Source organism: Cryptotermes secundus, unplaced genomic scaffold (assembly GCF_002891405.2).
Source record: "Cryptotermes secundus unplaced genomic scaffold, Csec_1.0 scaffold816, whole genome shotgun sequence".
NCBI lineage: Eukaryota > Metazoa > Arthropoda > Insecta > Blattodea > Kalotermitidae > Cryptotermes > Cryptotermes secundus.
The window spans coordinates 267,428-282,969 of NW_019724601.1; the positions used below are offsets into that span (position 1 = coordinate 267,428).

The 15,542-nt window shown below is 41.5% G+C and overlaps 1 protein-coding gene across 4 annotated transcripts in view; it reads right to left on the reverse strand.

Moving 5' to 3' along the window:
* Positions 1 to 15,542, reverse strand: part of LOC111862442 (tyrosine-protein phosphatase Lar) — an 805,060-nt gene that overhangs the window by 168,260 nt on the left and 621,258 nt on the right. For 3 of the 4 annotated variants that reach the window (XM_023847834.2, XM_023847833.2, XM_023847832.2), the window contains one exon: positions 12,895 to 12,936. The exons of the other annotated variant lie outside the window; for it this stretch is intronic. In XM_023847834.2, the coding sequence (XP_023703602.1) occupies positions 12,895 to 12,936 (42 nt within the window). The remainder of the gene's footprint in view (positions 1 to 12,894; positions 12,937 to 15,542) is intronic. 4 annotated transcript variants of the gene reach the window in all.

Consider the following 15,542-nt stretch of genomic DNA (forward strand, 5'->3'; position numbering starts at 1 on the left):
ATTCTTCCGAAACGTTTAGAACACTTCGGAATACAAGCCGCTATAATCTAGAAGATTTTACTCTTAAGATTTTCCTTTTAACTTGCTTACGCGATGCAGGGTAGCGCGTGCAATTGGAATCACTGAACTGAATAACCAAGGCAGTTCTGGAAGTTTTTAGCTGCATGGAACGCTACCCGTGGGCCGCAGGGAGGAACGGGCGGGCGCGAGACATTCTTGCGCGGAGCAACAGACACTCTGAACACCGCCACCTTGGTCTACGGGACTTTAACTTGTACTCCCATAAACCCCCTTGTAAGAAGTCAACAAACATAGTCGAAGAATTGCCCGTTCTTCCCCAGCTCACAACTGTTCATTTAGTCCACCCGCTCCGAATATTTCCTCTTAATATTAACTAACTTCGTGGAGCTGAGCCCTTCTTGAGAAGCCGGCCCTTGTACAGCTATTCAAGAACTTTCCCAACATTTTATGGAACTCGAAGGTTCATTACCTTGTTCACAAGAGCGCTCCACTGTCCTTATCCCGAGTCAGATCAATCCAGTCTATGACACGCCATCCTATATCTCTAAGATCAATTTTAATATCATCCACCCACCAACATCTTGGTCTTCCTAGTGGTTCTTTCATTCTGAACTTCCCACCAATATCCTATATGCATTCCTCTTTTCTCCCCATTCGTGCTACATGCCCTGCTCATCCCCTTGACTTGATCATTCTAATTATATTTGGAGAACAGTACAAGTTATGAATCTCCTCATTACGCAGTGTTCTCCAACCTCCAGTCACTTCATCCCTCTTCGGTCCAAATATTCTTCTCAACACCCTGTTCTCAAACACGTTCAGTCTATGTTCCTCCCTTAATGTCAGAGACAAAGTTAATATTAAACTTATCAAATATCGTAAAAGTACGCACAGACATAAAGATGGCGTCGATCAGAGTGGTCGCGCATTCTGAGGCCCGAAATGTCTTCGCCCGCTCCAACTCTGGGATCGTCGGTTCGAATCTCACTCGAGGCATGGGTTTCTTTCTTGAGCTTTTCTGTGTTCGTCCTGTGTAGGCAGCGGCCTTGAGACGGGCTCCTCCACAAGGCCGAGAAGTCCTACCTTCTGTCTCTAAGATTAACAGTTTGATTCCGAAATCGAAACACGCCGGAAGGCCTAACCCCTCAAAATATGAAAAAATTGTCTATGTGCTCAATTATGCTCCACGTCATGAAGACGTATGGGATAGTGGAGGAATAGCTCCATGCATTCTTAAAATTGATAATGGATTGAACACATTAAAGACAGAAATCTCTGCCCCGCTGTAAATCGAACCCAGAGTCTTCGGACTAGCACACTGAGCTACAATGTTGTTAATTTTATTAATATTTATTCCTTGTTACCTTCTGTTTCCCTCACTCCTTCTGTTTTGTTCTACTTATCTGCGCTGTTTGCCTGCAGACGGCTCTATTGCTGACGTCACGCCCTCTAATAAATGGTTTGAATTATTCATTATTCACGTTGATACCATGAAGAAAGTAAAGCTGTCAAGATGCAGACTGACCATATAATTAGTTCATGCTTTAGAGAGAATTCAAGTCACAAGGCATTTAAAAAACAAAGCAGTATTGTCCAATAAGCCAAATGAAATGAAGTTACGGTAATATATTAGCCTGACACAAGATCATTACTTCAATGATAATCAAAATATTTTCTTCAATACTTTTCTTCGAGGACTACCGATTTATGGCGGAGAGGTTGGCGGGCCACAATGACGCGGAGAGCTATGCTGGCGGGAGCATAAGCTTCTGGTAGGGCCATCCATGCTAGATAGGTCAAATATTAGGGAGCAGACGAAGTATAGTCCCTGGTCCTCCAGGTTCGGGGTTGAGCGTGGGGCTAACGACCATATCCCAGAAAAAATTAAGAAAACATGGAGAAGGCCCAGAACCACCCATGGATAATCAAATCTAATGGACCAAATTGCGCAGAATCCTTCCTACAGCTGATGACAGAAAGTGACACAGTTCCTGAAACGTCGTGTATATTGCACCACGAATATAGGACAGTGTGGCCAGAGCCAGAGACATCTAAATTATCACTTCTTTTCCTATCAGGGTCAAACAATTCCAAAATCACTGAATATAAATGGATACATGAGTGTCGAGTGATATTCACTTTGGTGCAGAACGGAATGAACGATTTCCTTGTAATATATGAGGACTATTAGTTTGGGGTGGATACTTTTCATATCAAGTATTTGCAGTATGTGCTTCATATCTATCGGAAAAATATCATAATGAGAATAATGACATGATTCGGAAATGGAATATTTTGGGAACTTTTGGAAATTGTAAGGTAAAGAGTCAGTACAATTTATTACCATATGATGGACCTGAAAGCGGTCAAAAGAAAAATATTTAGGAAAAGTGCAGTTAAAAATATTAGAAATATCCAAATGATTACAGAATATCACATAACATGGCGTTATGCTGCCCTTCAATGGCATACGTTCTCACGGAAAACCGTGAATATCAGCGAAGTAGTTCTTGCCTTGGCGCGGATGGATACACGACCAACTGCGCGACTACTTGGCATTTGTGTCGCAAAATTGCAGTTCCTGGGTAGAAATTGGATAACAGTATAAACGGAAATAAATTTAAAATAGGGGAAAATTTAATTGTGATAATCCATCCTCCTAATCGGATGTTTCTGTTTCAGTCATGTTGTGAGGTTGGCTGCCCTGTTGGTGTGACGTCAATTTCCGGTGTCAAAAAAAGAAGCCTGCGTAATGAAACGTACGTTAGTTTCCTGGCATGAAGAAGCGTTTGTAAGAAGACGGTGTCGTTGTGTTTGTATAAAAATATGTGTAAAAGTACTGATTAATTATCTGATTCAAAGTACTGTATATACGTTAAAATTTAAGTGAAACAGTGTAAGTGGTAGGGTTTAATGTGTGTGTTATACTGGACCCACTAATGTCGAGTGCATATGATTTTACGAACATGACGAACATGTATTTCCTCTGTTCCACAACGGAATCGAGGTGTGTTTTTTCTAAACCATGAAACTGAAGTTTGCTTGAAGGAAGAATACACCATTATGTACATTTATGAAGATCATGAAAGTCAGTGCATCTGAGAATGTCGTGTGTATAGTGAAAAACAATTTGTCACCGAGGATATTCTGGCACAATTCATAAATTCTTGTGAAATATGCACAATACTTTGTACAAAATGTGTTGTAGTGTGATCAAGGATAGTAAATTAGTTTGGTTTCACGAGTGCCTGTTTGGTGTGACAGAAAACAGGGTGTGGTTTTGCTATCTTAAAATCTCAGTATTAGACACGTCTATAGGTTGGTGGACAACATGACGTACATGTACTGTTTGCATCCATGTAAGTAATAGTATGGAAACAGTGTATATTGAAGAACCAATTGCGAAAAATTAATATATATTCTTAAAATTATATCGTAGCTCTGTGTGGTCATAAGGAGATGAAGTGTATTGTGACAAGGAACATGTCAGTGAAAACACTGTTGAAGTGATGCTTTATAAATTTTTGAAAAATGTAAAAAGTGACATGGAGAAAGTGTGTCGTAGTGTGTAACAAATGGGCAGGTGTATCTCGTTTTGGAAATTCATTTATGGTGTGATACAGAAGAGTCTACTAATGTTACCCAAATTTTCAAGATTAATGTATTGTTTTGTAGTGTAAATCATCATATACGTGTTCTTTTTGCATCAGTAGATGTGCTTATAACAAGACAGGTTGTAAAGTGAAGTGAAAGTGAAGTGAAAGTGAAGTGGAAGGTCTCCCTGAAGGCAGTTTCCTACACTCAATATATATTCTTGTGTGAAGAAAGCAGTCTTCTGGGATTTGGCACCGTGTATATGTGGTGTTAACCGACGTTTCGGAGGAACGTATCGCCCCCATCTTCAGGGTAGAAGAAAAAGTATAAGAATTCTGCAAGCGACAACACCGTGAGAAACGGTAAAGCGATACGTTCCTCCGAAACGTCGGTTAACACCACATATACACGGTGTCAAATCCCAGAAGACTGCTTTCTTCATAGTCACCGCCGTGAAAGCCTCAAATCTTATATATTCTTGTGTGTTGTGTTTTGAAGAAGTGTGAACTAATATTTGCAATCACACACAATGTAGCCAACAGTAACATGTACACTCCATATCTTGCTGGCATCAAGAGGAAGTGGTGTGTACAGTAAAACACATGTTGCCACTGATGTGTTATTCTAGCATCATATTTAATGACCGTGTGTGAAACAAGTGCAGTGATGTTACACGCACAGTGACGACAAGTGATATCTTTTTCAGTAGTGCATTTTGGTGTGACATGCAAAAGGCTGCATTCTTCCCAACTACATTTCCCCACTTCAAGGCTATACAGCAAACCTTAAAGCGCTATGATAGATGATAATGGAGCAATGGCGGGATGATGAGTTACAAGGGAAAACCGAAGACGTTCGAACAAAACCCTGTAAGTGTGCCACTCTGTCCACATGAAGTGGCTGGGGATTGAATCCGAGACTTCGTGGTGAGATGTCAGCATCTAACAGCATCCACAAAGGCACAAAAATAAAGTGAGCTACAAGTTATGAAGAGCTGTGAAAGAGCGGGGGTACAGCTCCAGATATAATGAACGTCAACACTAGATGGAAGTGGGGTTGAGCCGCAAGTACTCACTAAATAGAAGGCTGGGTTGGCCACGTAGCATGTCTGGATGCTGTGAAATTAAATCTCTGTTCCTGTCGGGAATTGAACTCCAATTCCTCGACCGTTCAGCCTCTAACCAGTCCGTATACCGGGTCATGATTTTCGGAACAGCCCAATCCAAGAAATATACAAAAGTAAAGATGTGCTTAACTAATTAAGCACTACGCCATGAAGAAATGTATACTTGGCGTCCACACTAATTGGGAGTGGTTCACTTCACGCCAGGGGAAACAGCCGCCTGTACCCATTGGATAGGAGGCAGGGTGGGCCCCAGAACCGGTCTGCACGACGTGGAGAAGAGGATATCTTGTCCCTACCGGGACTCAAACACCGGCCGTCCAGCCCGTAGTCAGTCGCTACCGACCGAGCTATTCCGGCTCCCATAAGGAGTAACTTATGCCATTCTTGCTGCGCTACGTATAGAGTCGTAATGGAAAACAGAGGCAAGAGACCGAAATGGGGAAATTAGAAGCAAAGAAAGTATCAGATCACGTGACACATCGGACTGGACATCCCCGATGCATCGAACACGAAACAACTTCATTAAAAAAACAAAATAACACAGAAAACCGAATTAAAAATAATAAAAAATGGAAGTGTACCAGATCCACGGGACGTGTCTACATTAAAGAACGATCAGATGTCATAGCAGCGATGCCACATACCAATAAATTACGAATCCAATTACAGAGACTCGCCCTTCAATGAGTTCCATTACAATATTAAAATGAGGCATCTGAAAAAAAAAATATATCCTCTCTCGACACAGATTTCAAATAAAAAATAGAATGAAGTTGGGGACTGATTAAAAATAAATAAAGGGAAAACTGGCAACATGGCGGATAAAGTGCTTCGAGGTTCAATAATGGATTCCCATTGCAGCGGCAATTAACATCAGGGACCCGGGTCTAAGCGCTGCAGCATGTCTGCTGAAATATTAGGCGAGGAGCTGAATTTTTTAATATCGACCGAATTTTCAGTAAGAACTACACGTCAGGAGTTCCGATACGGCTACGGCATATGCAACGTTAACGAAAGAGTGGCAGTCCATGGAAACTGCGCTGGGAATACAGACTAACCTTTAACACACAAGCAGTGTTTAACTTACGATTTGTATTACATGAAACGCTATACAGACCTCTGGAGAGAAACAGTAGAGGAATCACGCCATAGTTCAAGCGGTTAGTCGCCGGGTTCGATCCCGGGTCTGGTCAAGTGGCATTTGTGGTGGACAAAGTGGCGCTGGGGCAGGTTTTCCCCGAGTACTTCGGTTTCCCTGCCAATCTTCATCCCACCAATTGCTCCACAATCACCCTCACCTATCATCTGGGGCTGGTACAATAGGCCAGAAGTGGCCGCAGTACAAGGGACTTTTTTATTGCTAGTGGGGTTGGATTGAGTCCCTTGTACTGATTCTCTCTCTCCTCTCGCTCTCACATTGGAGTGCAGGGGTGATATCTCAGTTTCTTGATCATTTTACAGACGGTAGGACTCCTTGGATGGGTGATCAGCTCATTGCAAGGACTCTACCTAAACACAGGACAACACGAACACATATATCAAACATGTCCTGAGTGGGATTAGAACCCATGATCCCGGCTTCCGAGCGAGCGAAGACAGTTCATGCCTCAGACCGCTGAGCTACCGTGACCGGCCAAATTTACTGTAATGCAACAAAATTAGGTAATGTAAATGGACAGGCTTAAAAATGTAAAAGTTACCTTTGTGACTAATTAATTACTCAACAAGCAATGAAGACGTATGGGGAAGTGGAAGTACAGCTCCACCATTCTTAATCTCAGCAAGTGGTCTGCTTTATCTGCGGTATCCATTGGATACGAGGCTGGATCTGGATGCTATGGAGAAGAAAAAAATCTCTTGACTCTGCCGGGAATCGAACGCCGGCCATCCCGCCCGTAGCCTGTCGCTATACCGACTGAGCTATCCTAGCTCCGTTTAATCTACATACAAGCAAAAAAAAAAAGACACTGGTTGTTTATTTCAGTTGACCTAAGAACAGTCATCAACGTCATTGGCTCATGTGCCCTGTGTGGTCCCTGGCCCTCTTCTGAGACTTAAGCCAGTCTTCTCTATTCATGGCCACGTTCCTCCAATTCCTCGCTCCTGGGGCCCTGCCTGATATCCAGGATCGAACCATGCTCCCTCTTAGTTTGGGCCCTCCAGGTTCCCTAGTCCCTTTAGGGCCGGCATAAACACGTTCTTGCCTGCCCGGCTAAATCTGTTTATTTCTATGCTATGACGTAGAATTGAGTGACTACAGACGGGGTTTTGGATAACTACATTTATTGCCCGCTACAAATAACTACAACACTATCGCTGATTTCCACACTTTACAGCTCACTATAGCACACGCCAAGCCTTTTCCAGGTTGCAGTGCCTTCCCTAGACGTTTCCTGATAAAGGCTACTAACAATGGTTATTCCTCTACTTCCGAGCTCGAATCCTCTCTTTCAACTGCACTATTCTTGCTTCAACTGTCTTCCTTATAACCCTTTGCACGGACCGAGTATAAAACACCCTTCAGAGAAGTACCTGTATTGTTGCATGCGTATCCGTTGCCTAGAAACAGCTCCGGTGCATTCGATTATCTCGCGGTAGTTGCTTAGCAACGGCTCTACACACTGCAATATATTCAGTAATACCTGGCTAATTAAATAGCTTATACACTTCATGGTTATATCTCTCCCTCCATGTGCCCCCATCCTGCACTGCTCCACAAATGCAGCTGATAACTCAGGATCTGTCATCTGTCTTGAACAGCACCCGGGTCTCACAGGCATAAGCTAATATTGGCCTTACAAGTGTCCTGTACAGCAGCAATTCAGTTTTCCCTGAGATAAACCCTCTCTAAGTGCATAAAAACATCTACCAGCAGAAAGGACGCGATTAAACAAGGTAAGTGCGATAATTTTCAACTGAGTTGTCAATATCGTCCTTTAATGAGCAACAGTTAGTACTTCAAAACGTGTGGGCCAACAAAATTGCGCACAGAAATTTTTTTGTCATAAATACGGAATATCGCTGGAAGGTTATTGCATTTCAACTGATTTCACATGGCGTGTGATGTAGACGAGCCCCCGGTCTTTTATTAACGACCTGAAAAAATTTGAAACAAAGAACACGGTTCATATTGACATTGTTTATAAGTTCAATAAAGGGTTGCACAAATTGCCTATAAATCTAGGAGATACTTAAAAAATACCTAGGGCAAGAGACATGCCCGGTTTTATTAACAAAAGAACTGGGACATCTACTTATAAATAATAGGTAGTCCCTGTGGTAGTCCCTGTCATGCTCCGGGAAAACACAACGCGCCATTGCTAGGATATGGGAGAAACCCGGAGTATCTTCTGCCGTCGCTAGGATATGATGAAATGAATGATGATAAAACTAATAATCAGTTTCCCTGTGGCTAATTAATTAAGCACTCGGCCATGAAAACGTCCTGAAGGGAAGGAGATAAACGGTTCGAGGAGTGGAAGAGCAGGTGTAAGAAGAAGAAGGAAAGAAAGGGGAGAAGAATGAGAATAAAAGAAAAGGGTTGGGAAAGCAACGAGGGCGATAAACGGGAAGGGGACAAAGATAAACAAGGTATAAAGCAAAGAAGCGGGCGAACTGATACTGCGTACAATTGTTTCTGCAACATCNATCCACTAATAGTAATAGAACAAATTCTAAGCACCATCGTGAAATTTTTAAGCGTCATGTTAATTGGAGACTCGGAATTTTGAAGGCCTGCAAAAGTACGCGTATAACTAAGCAATATGGCTTAACCCAAAATGCTTACTGCTCTGTATCACTGTACAGTGGGCCTACTGATTTCATGAGAGGTTCAACATCAAGTTAATAATATTTTAGGCAGCGCCATAGCTTAAGCGGTTAGTCGTTGGCTTCCCACCGATCCCGGGTCTGGTCAAGTGGGATTTGTGGTGGACAAAGTGGCGCTGGGGCAGGTTTTCTCCGAGTACTTCGGTTTCCCCTGCCAATCTTCATTCCACCAATTGCTCCATAATCACCCTCACCTATCATCTGGGGCTGGTACAATAGGCCAGCAGTGGCCGCAGTACAAGGGACTTAGTCCCACCCCACTAGCAATAAAAAAATAATAAAAATTTAAAGAATACATTCAGGTACACCAGACAATATAAAAAAATGGGTGTTTAATATTAAATATGATTACTGTGAAGCCTAAATATACACATATATTGTTTAGCTATAGTAACAGCTGAGCGAACGCAATTCCACGACACAATACGAGCACATAATGTGTTACCAGAAACACAAATCTATGTCGACACGGTAAGTAGCCCGTAATGGCCATCAAGGAGAAACATTCTAAACACTGCGACAAATGTGGCACCCACATGCCTTGCGGGATGTAACGCCGTGTAGTCTGGTATATAGTTATAAATGTGGCGGCAGCATGTTCTTCTGGAACATTTAATATATACATAACTACACGGCGTCACGACTGGTGTAGTATAATGCTTTAGATTCGTATTCGGGAGATTATTGGTTCGACTCTCGGGCTGTACAAAAGGCGGACTTCTAGACTGAAGAAAATCGTGGGTTTCCTCTGTCCCTCGAGGTAAATGCCGGGATATCATCTCTATCATCAGAAGACCGGTTCCTTCCAAATCCGTTCCAATTCATATACCATTCTACCTTCTTGAGAAGCCGCCAGTTGTGCGGCTATTCAACAACTTCCCAGCGTTTTATGGAACCCGAAGATTCATTACCGTGTTCACAAGAGCCTTCCACTGGTCCCTAACCTTACCGAGAACAATCCAATGCATACCATCTCCCTAAGGTCCATTTTAATATTGTCCACCCACCTACGTCTTCGTTTTCCTAGTGGTCTCTTTCCTTCTGACCTTCCCACCAATATCCTATATGCATTCTTTTTCTCCACAATTCGTCCTACAAGCCCTGCCCATCGCACCCTCCTTGACTTGACCATTCTAATTATTCTTGGAGAAGAATACAAGTTATGAAGCTCCTAATTAACCCGAAACTGAAAGCGTCGTTAAATAATCAACTCACTGGTATCCGCGTGGAACACCACGACACTGATCGACACTTCTACAAACCCGAAGCACTGCGTCAGAGCACATTTTTGAGTAACATACGTGACAGTAAAATATGAAGGCGTGTTAGCGTTAAGATTAAATCTTTAATCATCCCATTCCAAGAGACTGCATCTCGTCGCTTCTAAAAGAAATTAGTCGCTCATACACTCCGGACACAAGGTTAATCACAGACTGCTCATTATTAACGTGCAGCATCGCTACGAGGTCATTCCCTCTGCCGAAGCTCTGACATCTTCAACAAACTGACACGTCATTCCTAATTACCAGTCATTTGTACTTACGTGTACTTCACCGTATTTTGTTTGCAGACGCGAGCCAACTCCGGGTAGCAGTGCCCTCCTTTTGAGAAGCAAACCCGCAGCATTCTATGGCACCCGAAGTTACATAAGGCACACCACTTCTCCCCTTTCCTGAGCTACTTTAATCCAATCCATACCCGTTCTAAGATGCATTTTAACTCTTTCAGAGACTGATCGGACTGGTCTTCGTCAGCACAGTCATTTTGTCTTCAGGTCTCGTCGAGTTCTATGACCAACACTTCTGCTCTCTCATATACATGTACGTATTAGAAGTGGGACCTTCTCCTATTTATTCTAAAAGGGCGGCCGGCGCGTAAGGCTGACAACCTGACCACAATCTGTGAGCCGATTTTCTAGAAAATGTGGGAGCCTCGACGTCTCACAACCGTATGAGCCTCCACGGCCTGCTACATGGATAGCTTTATCTTTACTGTGAGATAGATTTGCAGTTTCTTACCCAAGCCGAATACACCTTATGGACTCGATAGCTTCTGTATTCTGATGAATAAATTTATGGCGAAAATTAGATTATGAAGGACAAAGGACTATCACATTATAAAATATTTAATGATATCTGAATTAAATTAAAGTTTACGACAGCTGTTTGCGTCCCTTTAGGTTCACAATCTGATGCTCCACAAAGTTCCACAAGAAACTACGCAGCTGAGTGTTCAATGTGTTCTTGCAACTGTAGACAATGTTACCCCTGAACGTTATGTTGCCCAGTATCTCCAAGACGTAAGTTCAAGCCTCACGCAAGCCGTTAACTTCAAGTGTCAGGATCTACAATGACATTCAGAGCAACACGCGATCTGAACATGAAAAGTTGAATAAATAAACAGTATATCTTAACCCAATATGCAGTGCTACCAACATTTTAACCTTCAACCAACTCAATCATGCGATTTTTCAGAGTAAAAGTTAAAGCTGTCCCTGTGCTTAATTAGTTATGCAATATGCCATACAGATATATGTGGGAGTGGAGGTATAGCTACGTCATTCTTGACCTCGGCACTAGATGGATGTGAGTGATCAGCTTCACGCCCAGGCCGCTTTACCCAAGGGGAAAATGACGTCGGTATCCTGTACCCATTTGATAGGAGGCTGGGTGGCCCACAGAGCTAGTCAGGAACGTTATGGAGAAAAATCTCTTTCCTCAACCGGGAATCAAACCTAGACCGTCCAGCTCGTAGCTTGTCGCTATACCTAGCTATCGCGGCTCAATTACAAAGAACGGTTGGCCAGTAAGGGGAAAAGTCGCTGTTTATTGTACCTTACGAAATCCATCAGTTCCCTCTGTGGGCAAAATGCAAATTTTCTCAACCCTAAAACATATTGTACATATAGCAAACGCTGTGATCTAGCGTGTTGAATGGTGAAAGCACAGAGATGAGTTTATTACCTCATTTCATGAAATAAACGGTGAAATTATCTGTTTGACGAAATACTGTATCTAATGTAAAGTTTTCACTGTAATTAAATCTTTCTAGAAAACTATTTAAAGGGCCCCAAAGTAGGGATGATGGCGGTACGTAACAAAGTTTAACAGATGCCCTAACAAGGAAGTAGGTTGGAACCAGTCTGCATTAGCTTCTTGACACTCGGGAACTCCCAGTAACTTCTGTCACCAGGCACAAGTTCACAAAACTCTGTTCCCTCGAAACGATTTAAATGTGCCATCATTCATCCCTTACAGTTCAACTTCATGAAAAGGCATCTCGAAATCATCTTTGTTTCAAACTGCTAGATAAATCATCACCCTAAAGCGACTAAACCCATCACCAAATCTGTCACTAAAAACAGGATAAAATATATATTTGAAGAAAGCAGTCTTCTGGGATTTGGCACCGTGTATATGTGGTGTTAACCGACGTTTCGGAGGAACGTATCGCCTCCATCTTCACAGGGTAGAAGAAAAAATATAAGAATTCTGCAAGCGAAGAGACCGTGAGAACCGGTAAAAGCAGACTGTGTCTGCTTTTTTCTTCTACCCTGAAGATGGAGGCGATACGATCCTCCGAAACGTCGGTTAACACCACATATACATGGTGCCAAATCCCAGAAGACTGCTTTCTTCATAGTCACCGCCGTGAAAGCCTCAAATCTTACAAAATATACGAGTATATTTGTTTCAACATGTGTTAAGTATGTCCTCCTGCCTTAATTATTTCCAATCTGAGGATGGAGACAGTATATGCCTCCGAATCATCGGCAAAACATAGAATTTTCATTCGGTAAAAACACCCAAGAGCAGATCACCGTCAGTATGTCTTTCTGGTAACACATTTTTCGAAAAATATTTTCTATAAAACATTTCTGAAGGTAGGTCACACCTCGAGTAGGCAACCTTATGGAATTAAAAGTCCCTGTGTGTTCAATAAGATCTTCGGTATGGGGATTTTGTTTATTATTCTATGACGGAAACAGATTCTAGTAACATTCGGACCGTGACGTAAAGACATACGTCACAATTTTATGACGTAACCTCAGACATGTTCTACATACACAATATCCATATGTACCACATACTCGTACTTTATAGTTTAATTTGGTATACAGAATAAATTAGGATAAAAATATCCCAAAATGTATTTAAATGATTCACATCTATAAAGTTATGTACATATAAAAGGATTAATATAACAACGTGAATTTTTTGTTCACACTTCAAATGTATTCACATTTCTGTGTTGTGGTTGTTATACACGTGTTACCTAGTGTACCCCGCTCGCGCACAAACAAACAGACAAACAAACATACTTACGTGTAAGGTATTGGATGTAAGGGAAGACTGAGAAGTTGGCCCCTGTAACCGAGCGCAAAATATTCAAATTTCCTACACCAAAATTAAATCAGTAACATGATAAACACTGATCATGTTACCGTCTTTCAATATAGTAGCTCCCATTAAAAATGGGGTCCACAATCCGAACCAGTCACATGTAGACTTAAATACAGCCTCTTATATTGTACAGTGCGTTCAGTTAAGGAGGAAACTTGGCAACACCACTGACCCGACCCAACATTCCTCACAGATTGCTACTGTAACTGCTGATAGCAGAATGAGTCATTAGCGCTGATAAACGCGCGCCGTTACAGTTACAGCAGCAATCTGTGAGGAATATTGGGCCCGGTCAGCGGTGTTGCCAAGTTTCCTCCTTGACTGAACGCTCTGTATTGTACTACCTTAATTCTAAAATTAGAATAATAAATAGAAATTATTTCCAAAACGTATACTTAACGACATAAAAAGTATATACATATTAAACATTCATTCGTAACTTTAATGATTAGCTTCGGCTTTTGCAAATACGCAGCTTAATATGCTGAAGATTTTTCCATCGTTTCGACCAAAATATTTCAGTTGAAAATTTTAATTGTTTCGGGGATTTTTGGCATTTCTAAGGCCGACTGACAGTCTATTGCAACATCTATATAGAAGCTGCTAGGTCTGCCACCAAAGCCATTAGCGATGATAACATTCCCTGAAAGGATGACAAACCTTCAACACCCTCTATCACGTATTCTCGAAAACCGAAGATAGACATCAAGGTCCAGCCGCTTAAACCTAAAGATAAAACTGTAATGTAATTTTACATATTTCCAAAAATTAGTTTAATTAACAATGCTAAAGAGTTCGACATAAGTATCACGAATCGTATTAAAATACACGTCAAATTAAACCAATAAATTTATATCACATATATGCGTCATATGTTGATTGTAACATCCAATTCATAGAAACATACAATTTCCTCATAAATGGGGCTCAAATCAAAACAAAAAGGAGCTCACATGCTGCATGCAGGGCTGATACATACTGGCCTCTCCGGCGAAATTTTTTCGCAGAGTACAACAATTTCTTTGTTGGAAATATCGCTAAGGCTACGTCACGCCTTGAGACGGCAACCCTGCAGAACAACCTGATGCCGACATATCCTTAGATATGTTTCAAACATAACATGCTCTGACGCAAAGTTACACACGCACATACGATAAACCATCACATTCATTTATAACAAAATAAAATAATTTAAATATTCAAACGTCTGAACAAGCCTTACAATGCCAAATATCCATATTACGTTTCTATGGATAGGTTACTCTGAAGATGGAGACAGCAAGATCCTCCGAAACGCCATTAATGACACCTTACATTAATTTCACACTGATATGGTCCATCAGGTATACCATTAATGTGTGTGTAAGCGAACACTGCATGTGCTGGACTTTCGTAATAATGGCGGATTTAAAAAAAAAAAACTGAAAGAAAATCAGTAGAGTATTTCATCTCCGAAACGTCGTGAGAAATACATATTATAACTTCTACAGAGTTCTGATGGTGATATGTACGGCAGTATTGGGTTTCTGGATTCTGTTTTTCGTCAGAATATACTAAAAGTTCTAAAGGATCCAAATGCATAGATAATGTTCCAGCCGTCCACCTGAGCAGGGAAGAAGATACAGCTTCGAAACACTGTGCTTTGTTCCAAACATAGTGCGGTCTCATTTTATGCCAGGGAAGAGTTTCATTCAGACCTCGCATAAATGAAGACAAGTTTTGAAACACATACGTGAATTCTTGTCTATTTTTCTTTTGTGGGGGGGGGGTCATACTATTTAAAAAATTCCCACAAATTGCGAACGCATATTACTAATATCGGATATATAAAAACACTAGCATACTAATCACAAAAGTAAATATGCTCCAGTGACTGATCACCACGGCAGGAACACGTATTGGAGAGTGCATATAAAGCTCCACGCATTCTTAACCTCGGCAATAGATCGGAGTAAATGAATAAGAGGCTAAGTGGTCCTCAGAGTTGGAATGGACTTTGCCCTGCCACGAACTGACGTGTGAGCCCTTTGTCACCCAGCCCGTACCTCAAACACTTTATTTAATGAGCTAGTCCGGCCTATGTTTACATACTATTTATATATTTAAATAATAGTTAGACATATTTTGTTTTACACGTTGGCACCAGACATTCCCGGAATCTAATTTGCTTTTCATTTTTTTCATTAAACCATCTCTTCTACGTAATATATAAAGATTCAGTCCGTACCTCAAAGGAAACTCATTACGGCTCCGCTACAAAGCCCAACCGGTTAATGCTGTTTAGGGAAACAGTCGCTGTTTACTGTGAGACCATACGGAACAAACAGATACACTGTGTGGGCAGAATATATAGCAATTCAGTCCGTGCCTCACAGGAAACACATTACGTCTCCACTACAAAGCCCAACCGGTTAATGCTGTTTAGGGAAACAGTCGCTGTTTATTGTGAGAACCATGAGGAACACAAAATTACACTGTTGGCAGAATTCAGAGTTTTGGTATGTTAAAGCAGGTGGTATATATAGTGACCACTTGGCTTTAAAGGGTCAATATATTTATGATCTGTTAGT